Source organism: Cimex lectularius, unplaced genomic scaffold, assembly GCF_000648675.2.
Source record: "Cimex lectularius strain Harlan isolate CLEC.00 unplaced genomic scaffold, Clec_2.1 scaffold4, whole genome shotgun sequence".
Classification (NCBI taxonomy): Eukaryota; Metazoa; Arthropoda; class Insecta; order Hemiptera; family Cimicidae; genus Cimex; species Cimex lectularius.
The window spans coordinates 2,729,194-2,749,529 of NW_019392723.1; the positions used below are offsets into that span (position 1 = coordinate 2,729,194).

Genomic DNA, 20,336 nt, shown 5'->3' on the forward strand with positions numbered 1-20,336 from the left:
GAAATCATCAAAGTAGGAATCCAGAATAAAGTCACTTCAAGATATCATTTGTCCCCAATGGATATGGAGGTTTTCCGAATCTGAAGGAACCCAAGAAATTAAAAATATTCATATAACAAAAGGAATCCTTCCTGATTTTGTTCAAAAAGAACAATTGATTTCTCATTCTTCCTCTTTTTTTTTCTTTTTTTTTTCAGTCAATTATACAGGGTGATTCACTAATCTTATGACAAAGTACGTCAGGTGCTTCTACACCTTAAATGCAATAAAAGAGTTCGTATGAATTATGCCCGATTCTCAACCCTTTCGCAGGTATACTTCAACATTATATGTTTAAATTCACTAATTTCGTGGTCCGCTTGACCAATTAAATCATTACAATTAATTAAGGTTTTTAGTTGAGATGAAAAAATGTTAATGGCACGAGCGGGATTCGAACCCACGATCTTCGGCTAGATATGCCGCTGCTCTACCACTTGAGCTATCGTGACCTCGATCCACTCGGACACTAACTTTCCATCTCAACCCCACCTTATGAGTTTTCCCTCCTTTTTGCCATTTTTCAAATGTCGTGTAATCGGTTTGGATTCTCGACGACAATTGAAATGGCCACGGAGAGCTTTAGTGAAGTGTACTTCATTTTAATTCTTTAAATTCACAGATTTCGTGGTCCGCTTGACCAATTAAATCATTACAATTAATTAAGGTTTTTAGTTGAGATGAAAAAAATGTGAAAATGATGTCCGAGTGGATCGATCTCAAGTGGTAGAGCAGCGGCGTATCTAGCCGAAGATCGTAATCTCTGATTTTCTGTTTTGGTTGTTGGAACTTCACTATGTTTGTCTCTTTTTGTGTGTTTTATTTGATTTTTCTTTCATTTTGTAATTTTTTTAAATTAAATTCACTAGTTGTCGTGGCCCACTTGACTAATTAATATCTTTCAATTAATTAAGGTTTTTAGTTGAGTTAAAAAATCATTGTCACGAGCGGGATTCGAACCCACGACCATCGGCTAGGTACGCCGCTGCTCTACCACTTGAGCTATCGTGACTTCGATCCTCTCGGACACTAACTTCCCATCTCAACCCCACCTTTTGAATGTTTTTATTAAGTTACAGTTGGGAAATAAATTCGCCCAGGACAAAAAGTAAAATCATTAGAATAACTCCACTCTAATTTTTTTTTAAACACCGCCGCGTCACCCATTTAACATAAAATTTGTGAGATTTGGTTCGATATAATTAATGAAAAGGGTATACAAAACTTATTTCAGGAAAAAATTATTATCAAATTTGTCCAGTTCTACCGTGAATTTTAACGAGGTTGCAATTTTTTATATTTTTATTTAGCAGTTTTTGAAACATGTAGTGTTTTTTTTACCAAAAGTTAAATTGAAAGTTTTAGAAGCGGCCTTCTTGGAGGAAATTTAACGCTCTTTCCAATGCTTTTTATGGATTTCCTCAAAAATGCAAAAATGCATCATCAGTTCAAGAGCAATGAGTAGATTTAGGATGAAAACTGAAGATAGTTGAGAAAAAACAACATAAAATTTTGGATGGCTGCGAAAGGGTTATGATCGGACCATGGTTACACAATCTTTTTTGTTGCATTTGAGGAGTAGAAGCTCCTGACGAACTTTGTCGTACGAGTAGTTAAACACACTGTATATGCTCACATCTTCACATACACGTTCATGTACAGAAGCTTATGACTTCTAGCAGTAAGCCGCTTAACTTTGGTGTTTTGACAGTCGGAGTTCTCCTTCAGACCTAGGGTCCGTCCCGCCTCCGAAGTTAGGGTCCCAGGACTGTCTATTAGGTCTATTCCGTTCGACATCCTGAGATGGACGCGATTATCTTTTAAGATTAGAGCACACCTTAATTTGAACCGGTCTACGTTTATAGTCTACCCTACCTCAGTACTTGGGTCAGCTGAGAGGATCCATCAAAATTTGTCTTTTAGATGGCACAACGTGCTGAGGTCGTTGAGGTAGAAGCGATCCTCTTTAATTTCCCCTATTTATACTAGCTTATAAATACTTTCAATTACACCAACCATGTAACAAAAAAAAAGAAAATAATTCTCCATAGAATAAAATACCATTATTTTCTCCGAAAAATCGGAACAGGAGACACAAGGATCCACAGCTTACGAAAAATTCCTACTCGCTCTCTATATGGAGCCAAAGAATGGCACCCTTCAATTAAGTAGGAAATATCGGCCACTCTACCCGGTCAATTATTAGACAGGTTAGAATGATCCTTTTTTATGATTCAGATCTACCTGTTCTTGATATGTAGGAGCTTCTCTCTTATTTATTTTTAATCGTACTTTTAAGGCATGTCTGTCGGTTGAGACGTCACTCACCAGACCTATCCGGGGAACCAACAAAGTATCTCTCCAACAATAATGTGATATTTTCCAATGATTTTATTTCTTTGCAAAGCATAAAAACAAAGCTTATAATGTTAATAAAAAATATCATGGGGTTATCTTGTTTCCTATCTGAGTAGATCGTTCATTTTAATTTTAAATTAAGAAAAAGTGCCTACAAAAAAGGAGGGTTAAAATTTAATATGAGTCAGGTTTTAAAAATACGAACAACAGTAAAACAAAATCTTTTTTTTTGTCATTTAAATTTGTAGTAGATACTTACTTCGATGGGTCTTGGCTTCTGGTGTTCATCAAAACCACTTTTTCACCTCTGTGCACGCTCACCGCATCGGGTTCGTCTGCTTTGAAATCTTGCGACACGGTGAACACCTCAGCTCCACCCTGTCAACAAAAATTGACAATTAATGAACGTGGAGTTTTATTAAAAACTTAATCTCCGATGCTACCAAGCTTAAAACATGAGACCTTTTCAATTGCCAAACCAGTTGGCACTGTCTTCCTTGTTATAAATTTTCCGAAAGGAGGTCCATATTTCTTCTAGAATTTACTTTATAATAAACAAACACACACAAACAAATTTTGTAATTAATGACTTTTTAAAGAAAACCATGAAAATGGACTAAGCAACAAAATATGCAATGATAACTGGGATATTGCACAAGGAGACGATGTTACTAAAGCAACAAATTGGTCGATTCAGGTACAGGCTCTTTACTCAGCTGAGTTGAATCAGTAACTGAGAATCTTTAACATCCGGACATAGACACCCAATGCTTTCTATCTTCTGTACTAGTTGACGTTCCAGCTAAGGTCGACAGACCTCATTTAGGAGAGCCGCTTGGAGTCACTGCTTCCGTTGTTCAGATAATAGTTTTAAGATGGGACTGATGCGACCTGGGAGTCCGAAGTTCGGTACCAAAGGCATCTCATCATAGGTTATCTATTGACTCCAAAGCCGATGGTACGACTTGTCCTGGCCCATAAGGAAGATACTTTAGAGGAGTTGAGGTTCCCGTTATTCTAGCTAATAATTCACATAAACCATACAAGCACGAATCTCACATCGGGTGACATTTCTATTCGCTCTCTATACGGAGCCAAGGAAAGATAATCTTCAATTAAGTGGGACATATCGATCAATTTTTCTCAGCATACTGGAAAAATAATTGTTCCGGCCCAAAATTAAGTATCCGTGTCAATCTCACATGACCCATTCTTAAACGAATGAAAATGATCCTACATGTACGATTCAGATCCTCCGAGGAGCACCTATTGACGAAGTTCATGATACATGAGAGCTTATTCGACGATTCGGCACTAGGTTCTCCTTATTCTTGCTAATAAATACTTTCAATTACACAAACCATATAACAGTCACAAAAAACCGTATAGAGCAGAATAACTTTACTAGTCAAGTAAAATTCTTACCACTCGCTCTCTATATGGACCCATGGACGACATATACCCTCCAATCAAGTGGAAAACATTAACCAACTCTCTTTACATACTGAACACACACTGGCTTTGGCTCGAAAGTAAGTGTCTGATTGTCAACCTCACATGGCCCATTCCTAATACGTTGAAGATGTTCCCGCTTCTACGATTCACCCTGACATAAGAGGTGACTCTTAGTTTTGGTCTAAAGCTGGTGTTTGTGTCCGGCATGTAGAGAAAGGTCGCTGGATGTATTCGACTTAATTGAAGGTCATCATTTCTTGGCTTCTTATAGAGAGCGAGTAGGAATGCCACACTATATGAGAATTGTTTTTGAGCAGTGAGTATTTGGGTCACCTGTTCGGGTTTTCGTCGGAAATAAGGGTCTTCGACTCTATACGAAATCATTTTTGTGAGTCTGTTATATGATTGCACTAATTGAATGTATTGATTAGCTAGAATAAGGGGAAGCTAGATATGGGGATAATATTGAACAACCTAGAGGCAAATTTGTCATTAATCACAAAGATGTAAAGGTGTTGTCATGATGCCTACGTTGAAACGTTCCAGCTTAGTTAATGGGATGTTAGAAGGGTTGTAGTCCCACTGGTCCTTTTGACAATCCCTCCCTGGATAGTACATCAGCCTCTTCGTTACCCTTCTGCCCTATGTGCCTTAGGACCAAGGCAAGATTTTATTTTCTATTCCTACTTCACCCAGGGCGAAGTACTATACAATACGTGCTCTGATCAGCTAGTCCGTTAGAATTTATCTTTTTGTTAATAATATATTCCCAGGGACCGAAGTGGACGTTCTTTAGTATAAACAATTAATTAAGGTTTTTAGTTGAGATAAAAAAGTCAATGGCACGAGCGGGATTGGAACCCACGATCTTCGGCTTGATACGCCGCTGCTCTACCACCTGAGCTATCGTGACCTCGATTCACTCGGACACCAACTTCCTATCTCAACCCCACCTTTTGAATTTTCCCTCCTTTTTGCCATTTTTCAAAATCCTTTTTGTCGTCGAGAATCCAAACCGATTACGCGACATTTGAAAAATGGCAAAAAGGAGGGAAAACTGAAAAGGTTGGGTTGAGATAGGAAGTTGGTGTCCGAGTGGATCGAGGTCACGATAGCTCCGGTGGTAGAGCAGCGGCGTATCAAGCCGAAGATCGTGGGTTCGAATCCCGCTCGTGCCATTGACTTTTTTATCTCAACTAAAAACCTTAATTAATTGTAGTATATTAATTGGTCAAGCGGACCACGAAATTAGTGAACTTTATTATAAACTTAACCTCATTCGGTTCCAATTTTTTTCCCAATTGGAAAATTTCCCTTCAGTAATGAGTCCGAAGTAATGTCAACGTCCAGACAATCCAGTTTGGTAAAATGTGTCTAGAAAAAGTGCCAAAACAGCGTTAGTTTTATCAGTGCACCTGTTACCAGCTCAAGGGTGACGTTGAGTAAGACCTCATTTTTATGTCTTTCAAGCAAAAACAAAGTAGGTCGAAAAATACCTTGTTTTGAAGTATTGAACCAAATCAAGGTGGATTAATGGAGAGGATACATTTTCGGGCATGTGTATTTCCTGCCAATATGTTTCACGGCCGATTAAATGCTTCTTTGGACTGACTCCTGGTTATTAACGTATCCAAGGTTCGGGGTTTGTCAAAGGACGACTGACAATCTTTAGGTGTGCACATTTTGATTCTTTCCATTTCTATTTTCGAAACCCGGCGAATCTCTTCGCAATGTCTCCCTGAAATATTAAATTTTTCTGCTGTTTCAAGGGCAGGAAATACGTATATAAACAGGTTAAGGTCAAAATTAGAAAATAAACGTAACTTTCTTTATGCAAAGCGTCTTTTCTACCCAATTCGACATTTTACTAATATGTAAAAGTATACAAGATAAGAAATAAAATGAGGTGCAGTTCACGTCCAAATGTTAAATGTACTTATCTTTTCATATGTTGTAAGTTGTTATATATATTTTGTTTCTGTGTTGAATAATTAAATTACGCTTCCAACTAATTAACTTGTCAGAAAACTTACAGCACGTCATATCTTGGCACTATTAAGTGGCCAGTTTCTAGAGACTAAAAATTACTCAGAAAATATGAAAAATTCGAGGACCTGAGGCCAAAAGATTTATGTTAACTCGGCTTGTACGTCAAAAGACAAGTCATCTCCTGAGCGCGTAATACGAGGAGGCTAAAAATGGACCGTGTATGACAATGGACGCCGATCGGGTCAGTGGTTAGATGTCGATCAGACGTCTGGTCGACTGCCAAATAAGAAGCAAATTAGTGGTGACTGAATGGTTGTCTGTGGTCGAGTTCGTCCATTTTTCTTTGCCGATGTGAGAGGGAAAATTAACACAACGAGGAACAGCCAATAAACCAAATCAAACATTATTTGAATCCCGTCGCATGGTGTCCGTACTCCTTCTAAACCGCGCAAAATCCTCTGTTTTTACCCATCATGAAGGGAACATCTTTTGTGGCGGGAGTCCAGATTAAATTTAAACTTTCAAACTTTCCGCTTCGTCAAAATCTTTTGGCTTAATACGAGCCACAACAAATAAATCCACATCTTGAATGACGAAGAATAATTTTTGAAATGTTTTCCAAATGCAAAAATTCAGTAAATAAAGTCCCAAATTATATTTAAAAATTATATTACCAAAAAAAGGGAAAAAGTAACAAACAGTCAACGCCGATTCTCTTGGTACACGGACGGCTCAAAAACCAAACAGGCCTGCCATGATAAGTTAAGGTCACGTAAAGCATGGGATTGCCTGAGTTCCTTGGGAGAAGAAGGAACAAAGAACAGCTTCTTAACTGGACTCCTGGTTTCTTCGCTTTGGTGCTTTTTCTAGACACATTTTCCTAAGCTGAATCGTCTCGACATTGCCATTAATGAGTTGTCATGGGGAATTTGTCCAAATCACACATCAAAGAACATCCCTCAGTTCCTAAGGAATATATTGTTGACAAAAAGATCTATTCTAATGTACAAGCTGCACTCAAAGCACTGGCCTTAGATGTAAGAACACATATAGTATGGTACTGCATCCTGGGCGAAGTAGGAATAAAAAATAAAATCTTGCCTTGGCCCAAGGCACATAGGACAGAAGAGTAACGAAGAGGCTGATTGTCTATCCACGTAGGTCAGTACCCTTCTAATTTCCACTAAGCCGGAATGACTCAATGGAGATATGATGAAAATGTTTTTTGCTGATTCATGACAAGCTTGTCTCTAGGTTTTTTAACATTATTTCCACGTTTAGCTTCCCGTTATTCTAGCTAATAAACGCTTCCAATTAGCCAAACCATATAATAGGAACAGAAAAATCTCTGGTTCTCAGAACAGGAGACTCAGATACTCGCTGCTCAAATTCTCTTACAAGATGGCATTCCTACACGCTCTTTATATGGAACCTAGGAATGACGCCCTTCAATAGGGGAACACATCAACCTTTTTCTACATGCCGAACATACACGCGGGGTTTGGTCCAAAGGTAATAGGCAACCTCTTAGTTCAGCGTAAATCGTAGATGATATGGAGGTCTTTACCTTATTAAGAATGGGCCATGTGAAGACCCCTACTTTTGCTGCAAAGCCAGCGTGAATCCGGCATGTAGGGAAATGTCCCCACTTGATTGGAGGGTGTATGTCGTTCATGGCTGAATGTAGAGAGCGAGTAGGAATGCCACCTGATATGAGAATTTTATTTGACTACCTAGTCTTTAGGTCATCTGTTCTGATTTTTGAAGAAAATAAAGGTATTCTATTTCTATACGGTATCAGTTTTTGTGACTGTTATATGGTTTGAGCAAATGAAAGTATTTATTAGCAAGAATAGAAGAACCTAGTGCCGAATCGTCGAATAAGCTCTCATTTATAATAAACTTCGCCAATAGGTGCCTCTCGGAAGAAGTGCATTGTAGATAAGGGATCATTTCACCCAATTAAGATTAGACTTCATTTTGGGCAAAATAATTATATGTGAGAAAAATTCCTCGATATGTCCCACCAGTGTTGAAGTAGTCCCTGAGCATGGAAGAGACTATTTAAGTCCCACGTTCCGTCTTGTCTAGATGCGGAGAAGTCAGGACCTGACTATGGTATGACCCTCTGTCGCTAAAAATGCCATAAAAATTTGAGGACTATGCTGAAAAGGCGTTTTTAAAGGGAGATGACAGCGTCGGTGGGCTGGATGGACATAGAAGCACGCATTTTCAGTCGAATGACCGATCTGAATTGTAGAATATATAATATTTACATATACATAGAATACATAATATCATCCCCACTCTATTATACGAGGTTGACATACGAACACTTACTTTTCAGTCAAAACAAATACATCTGTTCTACAAGTAAAAGAAGATAAAAATATCTGTCCAGAGTATCCAGTAAGGACCTTTCAACGACAGCTATATGCAATTTTTTTAAAAATTATTATAGGACATTTGACTAGATTTACGAAGGAACATCGTTAAATTGTTGTAAATCCCTTTCATTGGGATTGGTTTTTTTTTAAAATATGAATAACTTCTAGCTAATGGAAACTATGGTGGATTTGGTGATTGAGAACACAATAAAAAATTAATAAAAAAGACAATATACTAAAAACAAATACGTTTATTAAAACGACGAAAACATAATCATATTAATCACAATCAGTTCTCACTGAAAAAAATGGTACATTTTTCCTTCTATTGTACATCAACAAAACTATACTATATTATGTACATATACGTATATACATAACAAAACCAGCGATTCTGTCGAACATATACAATTTGAACCCTTTAGTAAATTATTTATAGAGGGATTTGAAGAGAAATGCACTGTTTGCCAAACGTACAGTTGGTCCCATAAATCTAAATTAGTCAGTAATAACTAGAAAGCACACAGCCTTTATCAAACAATATGAACCTAGGAACGTTCATTTATAAATCAATATTAGGTAACAGCGGAGTAAAAAAAAATCTACAACCTGATACAACACTGATTAACTTGTTTTTTTTAAAGTCTAAGATTGATAAGCCTGAACTTTTTTTAAATAGTTCGATTATTAAAAAAATATCACAATATGTTTAAGTAAGTACAAATTCAATCAAACTGAAAGGCTAATTAGTGAGTACATCTTTTAATTCACACTTGTATAGAGAAAACCAATGAGTGGCTATTTTGGGAAGTCTCAAAGCACTGAAAACATGTTTCGGTTGAAAATAATGCAGCCCTTTTTCATCCAGGACGACGTAAGGAACAGAGCCCGTCAGTACGGAATGTGACGCTTCCCTCGGTATAATAGCTTGTATCCCGTTTTTGATGATGACGAGTATGCTGAAAACGCGTTTTGTTTTGTAAAGGAATTCTTCCATGGCTAGAGAGTTCTGGGAGAAGAAAAGTGAAGTGGGTATGGTTTTAGAAGTGACCCCTTCTTCCGGAATGACGAGAAGGGCAGCGCTCTCCTTGACGAGCTGTCGGAGTGCTGGGTCGGTTCTGGCACGGTACGGATCTGTATGTAGGTTTTTCAATGCCGCTAGCAATTCCGGCCTTCTTTCGGCCAGTTTCCTCATAACTGTCAATCGCCTGAGTATTTCCAGAGTGACCCTATCACCGGCTAATATATTGGTGCATTTCGGGTTTGACAAAATGCCAAGGAGCGTGACGGCCGTGTCGTGCATGTCGAGAGCCTTAGCGAGCCCAACTGCTTCCAGGATCAACGTTTTCAGATCGAGGTTTTCCGTGTTTTTCAAAAGATCGACTATGCTCTGTTCCGAGGATTCGCGGACGGTCGCGACGATAGCGCGATGGAGAGTTTCGACGACTTCTTTCTCGCCTTCCAATTTCCCGACCGTGTCCGAAAACCGTTGAACGATTGAATCTAGGATTTCCGGTTGGACTTCGGAAAAGTATTGGAGGGCGACGCTAACGTTGTCATCTTCCTCGTTCATCACAATGGCAAATTTGTCCAACAAATCGTCCGTTTTTACATGACAGTTCAAAACTTCCTTCATCACATTGACTTTGTTCAACTTTCTCAACGGCGATTCTGACGATGTGATGTATGAGTGTAGTTTATCAACACCGTTCAACATATTTGAGTTAAATTCTTTTTCAATTATATTCGATATGAGCTTATAAGCTTCTTCGTTGTTTTTGCAATGAACTACTCTCTCCAAGATTCCATTGAGGACTTTGATTTCTTCAGATGTTCCTATTATTTCTCCAAGCTTGCCGATTTGTACGACTGCTGCGATTATCTCGCTCAGTTTAACCGTTGTGACAGGGTCTAATTTGAATTTTTGGGCGAGAGAACACGCCGTGCTCATAGCTGGAGCGCTTTTAACGTTGACCTGGGGTATATCGACATTGACTTGTCTTCCTATAGCCATACCGGCTTCTGAAAGTTGCCTTAGCATTCTAGAATCGATGGTCATTTCTCGAGCGTCGACGGCGTTTGCCCCGGTAAGCATAGGCTGTAACAATTTCAATTCCTCTGGCGATATTTCAAATCCTTGTACTGTAAACTCGCTGTTTCCGTTTTCTCCTGAAAGATCCTGCGCGACGAAGCGCAGTCCTTCAGACGTCTCGACCACTTGGCCGGGGATGAACGTCACATGATCACCTGTTTCGATAACTCGTCCAGGGACGAATCTCGGACCTTCGATCGTTTCTACGACTTGCCCGGGAACAAATTTCGAACCGCCCTCGTCTGTGAAAATAACCTGGCCTGGGATAAATGTAGGCCCGGCTTTCGTTTCCACAATTTGACCGGGAACGAATTTCGGCCCTTCTTCCGTTTCAACTGCCTGCCCAGGGACAAATTTGGCACCTTCTGACGTGTGGATTATCTGCCCTGGGACGAACTTGGGACCTTCGGCCGTTTCTATTACCTGCCCGGGGATGAATTGCTCCCCGCGATCTGTCATGACGACTTGCCCCGGGATGAAACTGTCTTCTATCATCAACCCTGGAACGAATTTCATTTCTTCCCCTCTTATCAATTTTCCAGGAACAACTTTGCCAGCTGGTAAAGAAGTTGCAGGTCCAGGAAAAAACTCCACTCCGTGAGACGACTGGACCATGTGCCCATACACCCCTTCCGAATAAAGCCCTTTCGGTAATATGTTTGTAATAGCTGGTGATATAGGTTGAAAAGAAATTTCGGAATCGATGTAGGCCAATTCGTTCGTTTCCTTCGCTGGTGAGAATATCGTTTCTCCATCCAACGTTTGACTAGTGCCTGGAACGAATCTGTTTCCAGTAGGACCGCTTACGACTCGTCCCTGGACGAACTTATGACCCTCTGGAGTCGATATCGACATCCCGTTTATAAACTTCAAGCCGTTGTCGTTTACCGTGACGCCCGGCACAAATTCCTCTCTGTTGTTTTCATTCACGTACTGGCCTGGAATAAATGTCAACTCTTTGCTCTCAGGATCCGTTACGTATCGGCCGGGGACGAATTTGCTGCAAGAATCCACAGTCATTGTGACACCGTGTACGAACTGCCAGCCGTCCTCTGACCACATACTCTGACCAGGAATCAACGTCGTACCGTTCACGGATTCGATTGTCTGACCTGCAATAAACTGAGGCCCAGATTCAGTAGTCACTGTCTGACCCGGAATGAAACGGTCGTCTAGAATTTGTCCCGGTATAAATTTTATTCCGTCTTCGGTCAAAACAGTCTGTCCAGGTTGGAATTTGACGCCTTCGCTCGTTTGAATATGCTGTCCGGCGACGAACTTCTCTCCCGATGAAGTGAGAGTAATTTGACCTGCGATAAATTCGTTTTTCCCATCGACAGGGATCACCAATCCTGGGAGTAATTTAGGACCGTTTTCTGTGATAGTGACTATACCCGGGACGAACATTTCCCCAGATGGACTCTGCATCGTCTGTCCTGGGATGAATTGCGACCCTTTAGACGTCTCGACTGTCTGACCTACGATGAACTTAAAAGAGTTTTCTCGTTTCACTTCAATTCCCTGTGTTCCGTTTTTCTCTACAACTGTTCCTTGATCTATCAGTTCTACGAGTTCCCTCACGTCCTGAAGTTGAGGGAGGTCATCATGTGAAATTTCACAGATTGTCGTTTTTTCAAGTTTATCTGCAGACATATTCATAACGTTTTGGACAAGCGTCGAATCAACCTCTAGTTTCAACGGCTTGAAAGGTGCTACGATTTGGGCCGTTTGCAGATTAGTATATTCGTCGGAAATGTAAGGTTGCTGGATTATACCGGGCGTTGATACACTCAAGTCAACACAAGTCGGTTTAAGAGATATAGGTGCTGGCGTGGAAATCGTTTGGCCTTCGATTCCATTCGCTTCAAAATTTTTCCACTCCCATTTATCAAAAGACGGTTTTTCTACGTTATCAATGTGCGTAGGTTCTACGTTCTTCCAACTCCTCACCCCTTTGGCGGCTTTCTTGCGAGGTCTTTCTGCTTCTATCGCTTCCTGTTCGGATGCGATTTCCTTGTCTTCGAAAATTTTTCTTATGGAGTCTGTACAAGTAGGTTTTTTCTTTTTGACGACTGTCGTTATCCCTTGCCCCTCGAAAAGATCTCCGATTTCTTGAAGATCCAATGCTCGCACTTCTACGGAAATATCACCACCTTTTTTCATTTTCAAAAGTACAGTGTCGGCGTCTTTGGCGAGCATGACGTCTCGCACGTCGCCGTCACGAACGGCTTTCTCAAGCTTTGCGGAAAACACTAAACCGTATTTCCTCTCTTTCACGGCATAAACATACCGACCGTCACTTATTTCCTCTTTCTCTTCTAAAAGCTGGATCAGAGTAGGCGCGTCTTTCAGGCAGGGGAAGACATACCGGTAGCCAGCGATGAGAACGTGAGGTTTTTCCGAATGTTTCTTTTTGTTTCGAGCTTTGCTCACAAGCACTGGTATATAATGATGGCTTGGAAGGCCGTAAGCTTTTCCTGTGATGCGGCAGAAGCGTTTCGCATCCGCGGGTGAAATCGGTGGCAATAACGGAAAATAGTTGGGCTTAGGAAGACCCCTGCTTTTACCAGTTATACGACAAAACGTCGTCATTCTTCACTGTTACTATGTCACGATCGTCTCTTTGTTTTTACACTACTTATCCTGGATTCTCAGTCTATTTTTTCAATTTTCTTCGAAACGGTCGCCAGGTTTTTGTCACATATCCTCGTCTCCGAAGAGAAATATACGCCAAACAGACTTCTTCAACCGGCCACTGAACGTACTGAAAACCGATTTATCCCGAGAAACTACTTGTTCGAAGAGCGGTAGTACACTGTTCTGTTTTAGTTTTCAAGTTGGCATGAAGACAAGGCTTTCGCGCAGGCCCACTCAACCTTCTACAATGTTCCAAAGCATAGCCCCATATCATTCTAAATTTATACTGCCACGTCGTAAAAATTAATTGAATATATATATTTATCGATTGACAAAAAGTAGATTTGCAAAGTTTAAATCGTCCAGACGCGCCGAGCAGGAAAGGACGTCACCTTCTCATCCTCGATCAATCAATGTCCCAAATCGATAATTATTAATAATTTATTATTAGAACATCTTGGCTCGGACAGATTAATTATAATTACATCCATTTATCGACAATCGAAGCTCGGATTCATCTATAATTAATTAACATCAAATGTAGTAATATAAATATTGGAACGCACTATACTCATTGCCCTTGTAACTGTATTTCGACGCAAATCAAACGAACAAGCTTGATTTTGACAAAAATAACCCCATTTATTAACAAGACGTTTACATCAACAACGATTTCAAATCATTTTGGTCTGTTTAATGTCTCGGTTGGTCTGTCAGACGCGTTTCGGCTGCTCCCCATCTTCAGCATTGTATAAAAGAATCTAGGCTCCACAAAAATCACACAATACTTCAGATGAAAAGAGATAAACCAATACATGTAACATAATGCAACGCCATCCTCATATTTTGAAATAACATAGGTTAGACAAATTAAGTATGAGGTATCTACAAAGCAGTCGTTCTTCGTCTACCAACAATGGGACTGTACTTTTTCGTGTATCCAGCTTTAGAAATTTTATCCAATTTGCGTTTAAGATTTAGGGAGAGAATTGTGTGCTGAGGATCATTTATTATGTTACTGTAGAGAAACTCTCGTCGGAAGCAGTTCCGCAGTAGTGGTGACCTTTGGTGGTCATCACACTACACAACAAAAGCCTTATTAACCACCCGTTCCAACCATCAAAGAGTCTAAGCACTCCATTCCATAAACATTCAAACCATAACAAGCTTCTTATTTCGTATCCAACTTATCTATCTACGCATAACTTCAGATCCCATCTATCCTTGACACCTCAAGAAGTCAAGCTCAGTGGGCCAAGTCGGTGTGGAGTGAGCGATGAGTGTGAGTATTTGAGCGGACCCTCGTTGTCGCTTATGTTGGCTGCTTGCTCTATTAATGATGAGAACTAATCTTTGGATCTGATAAAGTCGGTTTAAATAGAGAGGTCATTGGCTGATTAAAGGAAATAGAATATAACATCAAAAATACGTTTCTAAAGTTGAAGAATTTCTAAACAATAACGATCATAAAAAAATAAAAATATATCCCACCTTAAACCAATATGCAGTTAAAAAACTAATACCAATGAACCCGAAACCCCCATTGCTAAACGGTACGGACAAAATTCAAAAGGAAAACCTATAAGACCAGTTGTGTACTTTTAATATTTCCATGCCAAAAACTCGTGATTACCATTGATAAAACAATTACAACTCACATCAATTTCAAACCTATATTCGGTATTAACAATTCTTTAGAATTGATAAACCAATTAAAGAAAATAAATATACCTTACGACTGGGTTTTGGTGTCATTTGATTTTACCAATTTATTCACAAATATCCCTGTTAAAGGATGTACAAAACTTATAAAACAAAAACTTACGTGGAATTCTATTAACGAATTAAAAAAAAGAAGATATAATACACCTCTTAAATGTATGCCTACTATCTAATTGATGTAAATTCAATAATAAATTTTATGAAACGAAAGGGGTCCCCAGTATCCCCACATTGTGCCGAAATATCATGGATAATTTTGAAACAATTCTTTTCAAATCAAACAAAAAGTTAATTATATCTGTATTGTTCTTTTTTTGGACACCAAAGTACACGATATTTTATGCAAATGGTCCGGAACAATAGAGGATCTAAAAGAATTCCTCCAACTAATTAATTCTTTACACCGTAATATAAATTTTACATTGGAAATTAATAAGAGGTTGTTTAAACTTTTTAAACTTAAAACTGTCCATATTAAGCAACCGAATAGAAATAGGCGTTTGTGGAAAAGCCACAATCACAGACACCAAGATACCAGCAGATTCTTGTCACTCATGGGCCCAAAACGCTGTAGTTTCATTTGGTGTTAGCATGTGTTAAAACTCCCTTTAACAACTGCTAACCATAAAAAAGAATAACCAGCTATTAAAACCTTAGCGAAAACCAACGGATATCATAAAATATTTATTGATGGGTTGCTTGTTAAAAGGATAAAAAAATTAACTTTAAAAGAAGCAACAATAGGACTCAGCCGCTCTACACAAAATGAATCATTAGCTTTTCGATCGTTTGCCATTCATTGGTGAACCATCAGAAAAAGTAGGAAAAATTATTCAACAAGAAGATTTTGAAGTAGCTTTTAAAGGTGAATGTTCACTTAGAATGTCTTCTCGAAACCTAAAGCGGCCCATAGACGATCAATATTATCGCACAATATTTTGGGGTTGAGCAATTTAATTGATCGTGTGTAGACGATATTGAAAGTTTGTGCAATACATTGCATGATTGACGAAAAGTTGAAAATATATTGTACAACCTGGAAAATATTGCACCGTCTGTTGGCATTATTGCGCAATATCAATCAGTTTGTGAAGTATGAATAAGTGGTACAGTTCGCACGTTTGTGGTTGCACAAAATATTGCATAAACTTCAATATCGCCTTCAAACAAAATTTTGTACAATATTATTGAACGTTAAGTGGCAACCGTCAAATTATTGTGCAATCTATATTGTACAATAATATTGACCGTCTATGGGCCGCTTAGACAACTTGGCAAAAAGCAGGGTTTACCAACTTAATTGTAATGATTGTGATATTAAGCGGCCCATAGACGATCAATATTATTGCACAATATTTTGGGTTGTGTAATTTAATTGATCGTGTGTAGACGATATTGAAAGTTTGTGCAATACATTGCATGATGGACGAAAAGTTGAAAATATATTGTACAACCGGAAAATATTGCACTGTCTGTTGGCATTATTGCGCAATATCGGTCAGTTTGTGTAGTATCAACAAGTGGAAAATATTGCACAAACTTCAATATCACCTTCAAACTGTTCAAGTTCATTGCACAAACAAAATTTTGTACAATATATTGAACGTTAAGGGGCAAGCGTCAAATTATTGTGCAATCTATATTGTACAATAATATTGACCGTCTATCGGCAGCTTTAAATATACAGAGACAAAGGGGTAGAGAAATTAAAACGAGAGTTAAAGAACACTTACCTAAATCAAACAAATTTTCGGAATTTAAGGACCATCTAAATGAAACGAAACACAATTTAAATTTAAATATAACAGTGTTAGACAGTTTCAAACTCCTTTTGTTGAACTAGATTGGGTTGAGAAATAGGAAATTAAAAAATTTAAAATAGAACATGGAGATAAATGCATTAATAATATAATAGATTTTGATTTACCTCCTATTTTAAATATGTACCTAAGTAATATTACTGTACAAATTAATTAATACCTAAATATTTTTAGTATTTAATTTTATCATTATACTTATTACTAATCTATTATTAATGTATTATTTTTTATTTTAATTTGTATTAATTAATAAAAACCTACAAATTAATCACTAATTTATAAATTTTTTTACAGTATTTATTAATTTAATATTTAGTTGTGTTATAACTCCCACGTTCAAAATTGAGCGGCATTAAAAACCAGCTTCTCACCGAGAGACGTGGTTGTAACTGAGAGTAAGAACTATCTTTTTATAAAGATTTTATTTTTTTGGATTCGCAACAGCAGAGGTCATATAAACCCTCAGGGTGCCGGTGTTTTCGAAAAAAAGCCCATTTGTAAGTATGTCGGGGCCGAAATTATATTTTTTTGTTTTAATCATACATACTAGATTGGTTGTAGACCTTGTGGTTAACCCTGGTGAAATAGAGAGGTTATTCATAAGCTGATATTTGAAAGGCAGTTTCGAAGTAATGGTGAATCTGGTGGAAACTTTCGTAAGGCCTAATAATGGAGGCTGTCCAAACCGAAGAGTGCCGTATTCCTCCCAGCACGTAAAAAAGTTCGCAGTCGCATAATCATATTGGGGTCACTATTTTAATGTGATGGTGTTGTTTTGACTCTCGTGCCGTGCGAGCCATGTTTTGTGCAGTACCGTGAGTGTTGATGAGCCTGATGAAGAACTCAATGCGAATATTGCAGTCCAGCAAACTGGGCGAGGTGTACGAGCAGTTGGGAGGACCCTGTGGCTTTTGGGTTGTATTGGTTGTTTGTTAGCATTGAGAACTCGTTGAGCCCCTGATTCATTGGCTGAAGGTTGCACGGTGGGGGCATTGTCAAATCAAGAGTCACGCCTAATGGAAATTATAGTAAGCCACATGTACATACTAGAACCTGGCCGTCTTTATTGTAGGGCCAATGCTTTCTCTGAACGTCATCCAGAATACCAAGTGGATTATATAACTTCCGTGTCAGCTCAATTTCTTGTATCATCCGGCCTGACTTGCTTCATGAAAGCCTCTTTCCTATTTCTGGTGAAGGCTTTTATGAGCATACTTAACCTTAGCTTCTATTTAGATGTAGAAGGGTTCATTGGATGTTGTTTGGAAGGCAGAAGTATGATCGAAGCAGTTTTTCTAAGCCAGTGACAGTCACCACAGAGTAACCTTTTACATATTAGTTCATTTTTCCTTAGAACAATTAATTAAGGTTTTTAGTTGAGATAAAAAAGTCAATGGGACGAGCGGGATTCGAGCCCACGATCTTCGGCTAGATACGCCGCTGCTCTACCACTTGAGCTATCGTGACCTCGATCCACTCGGACACCAACTTCCCATCTCAACCNGTGGGGTTGAGATGGGAAGTTAGTGTCCGAGGTCACGATAGCTCAAGTGGTAGAGCAGCGGCGTATCTAGCCGAAGATCGTGGGTTCGAATCCCGCTCGTCCCATTGACTTTTTTATCTCAACTAAAAACCTTTCTTCTTTAAGGGTTCTTAACACATTTTCTGATGGATCGTTTTTGGCAAATGCTAAGGTGTTTCGGGCAGCTAGTTCATTTCGGCCTGAACGCAAGGTATTTTCATCTAAACATTCACACCCACAGTCATTCTAAATATATATTCTTTCCCAAATGTAATACTACATTCGGTGAAGCACGGAGACGAATTACTCAAAATCTCCCCACATACACAAACTTTCCAACTAATCTAAATGACAGACGAAATTTTCAAATCATACATTCTAGCTAATAAATACTATCAATTACACGAAACATTTACCAGACTACGAAAGAATTATTCCCTCTATTGAAGACCCTTGTTTCTTTTAAAAAAATCAGAACATCGCACACTGAAACATGCTGTTTTGATGGTTCTCGTTGACTGGCATGCCTACTCGCTCTCTATATGGAGCCAAGGCATGAAACCCTGAAATCATGTAGGATGCAATCAAACTTTCATTGCATGCCATTCATAGGCGCGCTCTGGCTTATAAGTACCTGTCTATTCTGATTCGAGAAAGAACGATTCTCTTCTTATCTTAGGATGATCTACCCCTGATTTGGGGAATATTAAATATGAATTTATTGAGATATGTAGTGTAAAATGAAATTGATTTATTTTCAAACCCTTGAGCAATGCAAGATTGCGCGCAAAGAATTGTGGAACTAAAATTACAAAATGACCCAATCCAATCGCCCAATCGTAAAATTTAAAAAAAAACCGTTCCTAGTGTTATTTTACAAACTATCATCGGTATATGATATAAAAAATTTAAGAAAGTTTGTAAAATGCGTGTGAAGCGAAGGGCAGAAGACTATTAACTTAAATACGAGCTTGAGTTAAAGAAAAGACGCAATCCATCTGCCCAGATGACGCAGGGGGTTCACAGCGATTATGGAAACATCCTAGACTGTCTGTTGAATGAACCTAAAGTTCATTTTAGGAACGGGAAACAACCGCACGCATGCTCTAGTTTCACTTCATCCGCCAAGAAAACTAGGAAATAACTAACAAAATATCTTATTTCACTTTCGCCTTTTACAAAGTTATTTTCACTAGGGTTTAGTTTTTCAATTAAACCTGTTTGTATTTTATCAAGGCAGATTTTAGAGCTAAAGTATTAGGCAGAAAATAGTATTGATACATTTTCTAAATAAAAAATAAAAACTACAGAAATGGAGGAATACTTTCAAAATTTGATCGTCCTTGGATTCCAAACTAATGTATTCTGTCCAAATTCCTCGATTTCCTCTCATTTTTCATTACATGAACATTAAAGTATGTGTATAGGGGCTTCGGTGGCCGCAATGGTTTAGGCGTTGACACGGCGATCATAGGGATAAGTGGTGAGGTAAAAAAGTCCCGTGTTCGAATCAAGCGGCTCTGCATTGGAACCAGACATTCTTACAAATGGACTTTTTTCAAAAACACCGGGGCACATGGGTTGATATGGCCTCTACTGTTGCAAACCCTCGTTAAAAAAAGAAAAAGCAATCCGATTATTGAGAAATCGTTAAAATTTATATTTATTAGATACAGATAACCTGTACATTTGTTATAGGTGTGTTGGTTCATTTATTAATCTGTCAATAAATCAACCACAAAAATAAAATTTAAGATTAATTTAATCCATACAGTTTTATACAGAAAATCCTCCTATTCTTCCACTGTAGCCTAAAAGAATGAGAAAAGAGTGTGAATTTGAAATTGAACTGAAATTGACCCTTATTTATTTACCATGTAAGGAGGGTACCAGTTCAGGTACCAATTCTGACTACTGCTTTGAAGTTACATAAGATATGTTAATAATGTTTCTGCTGTTTTATGGCATAGTTGGCTTGTTTATGTCTCAATTTATCTTTTTTTTAAAGTAGTAATTGATTTTTTAAATTCTTGCATGCTGAGGAAAAGGTCCATTCTTGTTTTCCTGGTAGAGATGTTGAGGAAATTCTTTGATTGCTTTACACCTGGTGAATTAACCCAATAGTCTGGTCCAAATATTGTGAGGGCTGCATCTCCTTTTGATAGGTTAGCAGCCTATTGCCTTCTACCCATATCGGTCCTCATTTTGTTTTCCCATGAGTTGGAGATATGTTAAGCATTTTATCAGTTTGTTTCTTCCAAATGAGCGATTGATCTAGTAATGTAAATTTTTTTTCACCTTGTTCCTCACTGAAG

At 38.4% G+C, this 20,336-nt stretch overlaps 2 protein-coding genes and 1 non-coding gene across 10 annotated transcripts in view; all 3 read right to left on the reverse strand.

The window, feature by feature from the left end:
- The window catches only part of LOC106671524 (obscurin), a 134,459-nt gene that overhangs the window by 92,619 nt on the left and 21,504 nt on the right, over positions 1-20,336 (reverse strand). For all 8 annotated transcript variants that reach the window (XM_014402441.2, XM_014402444.2, XM_014402450.2 and 5 more), the window contains one exon: positions 2,657-2,775. In XM_014402441.2, the coding sequence (XP_014257927.1) occupies positions 2,657-2,775 (119 nt within the window). The remainder of the gene's footprint in view (positions 1-2,656; positions 2,776-20,336) is intronic.
- Positions 979-1,051, reverse strand: Trnag-acc. Its single transcript has one exon. It is a non-coding gene; the product is annotated as a tRNA-Gly (tRNA).
- On the reverse strand, positions 8,856-13,168 carry LOC106671546. The gene has a single exon (XM_014402460.2). The coding sequence runs from the start codon at positions 12,910-12,912 to the stop codon at positions 8,971-8,973; it is 3,942 nt and encodes a 1,313-aa protein (XP_014257946.1). The 5' UTR covers positions 12,913-13,168; the 3' UTR covers positions 8,856-8,970.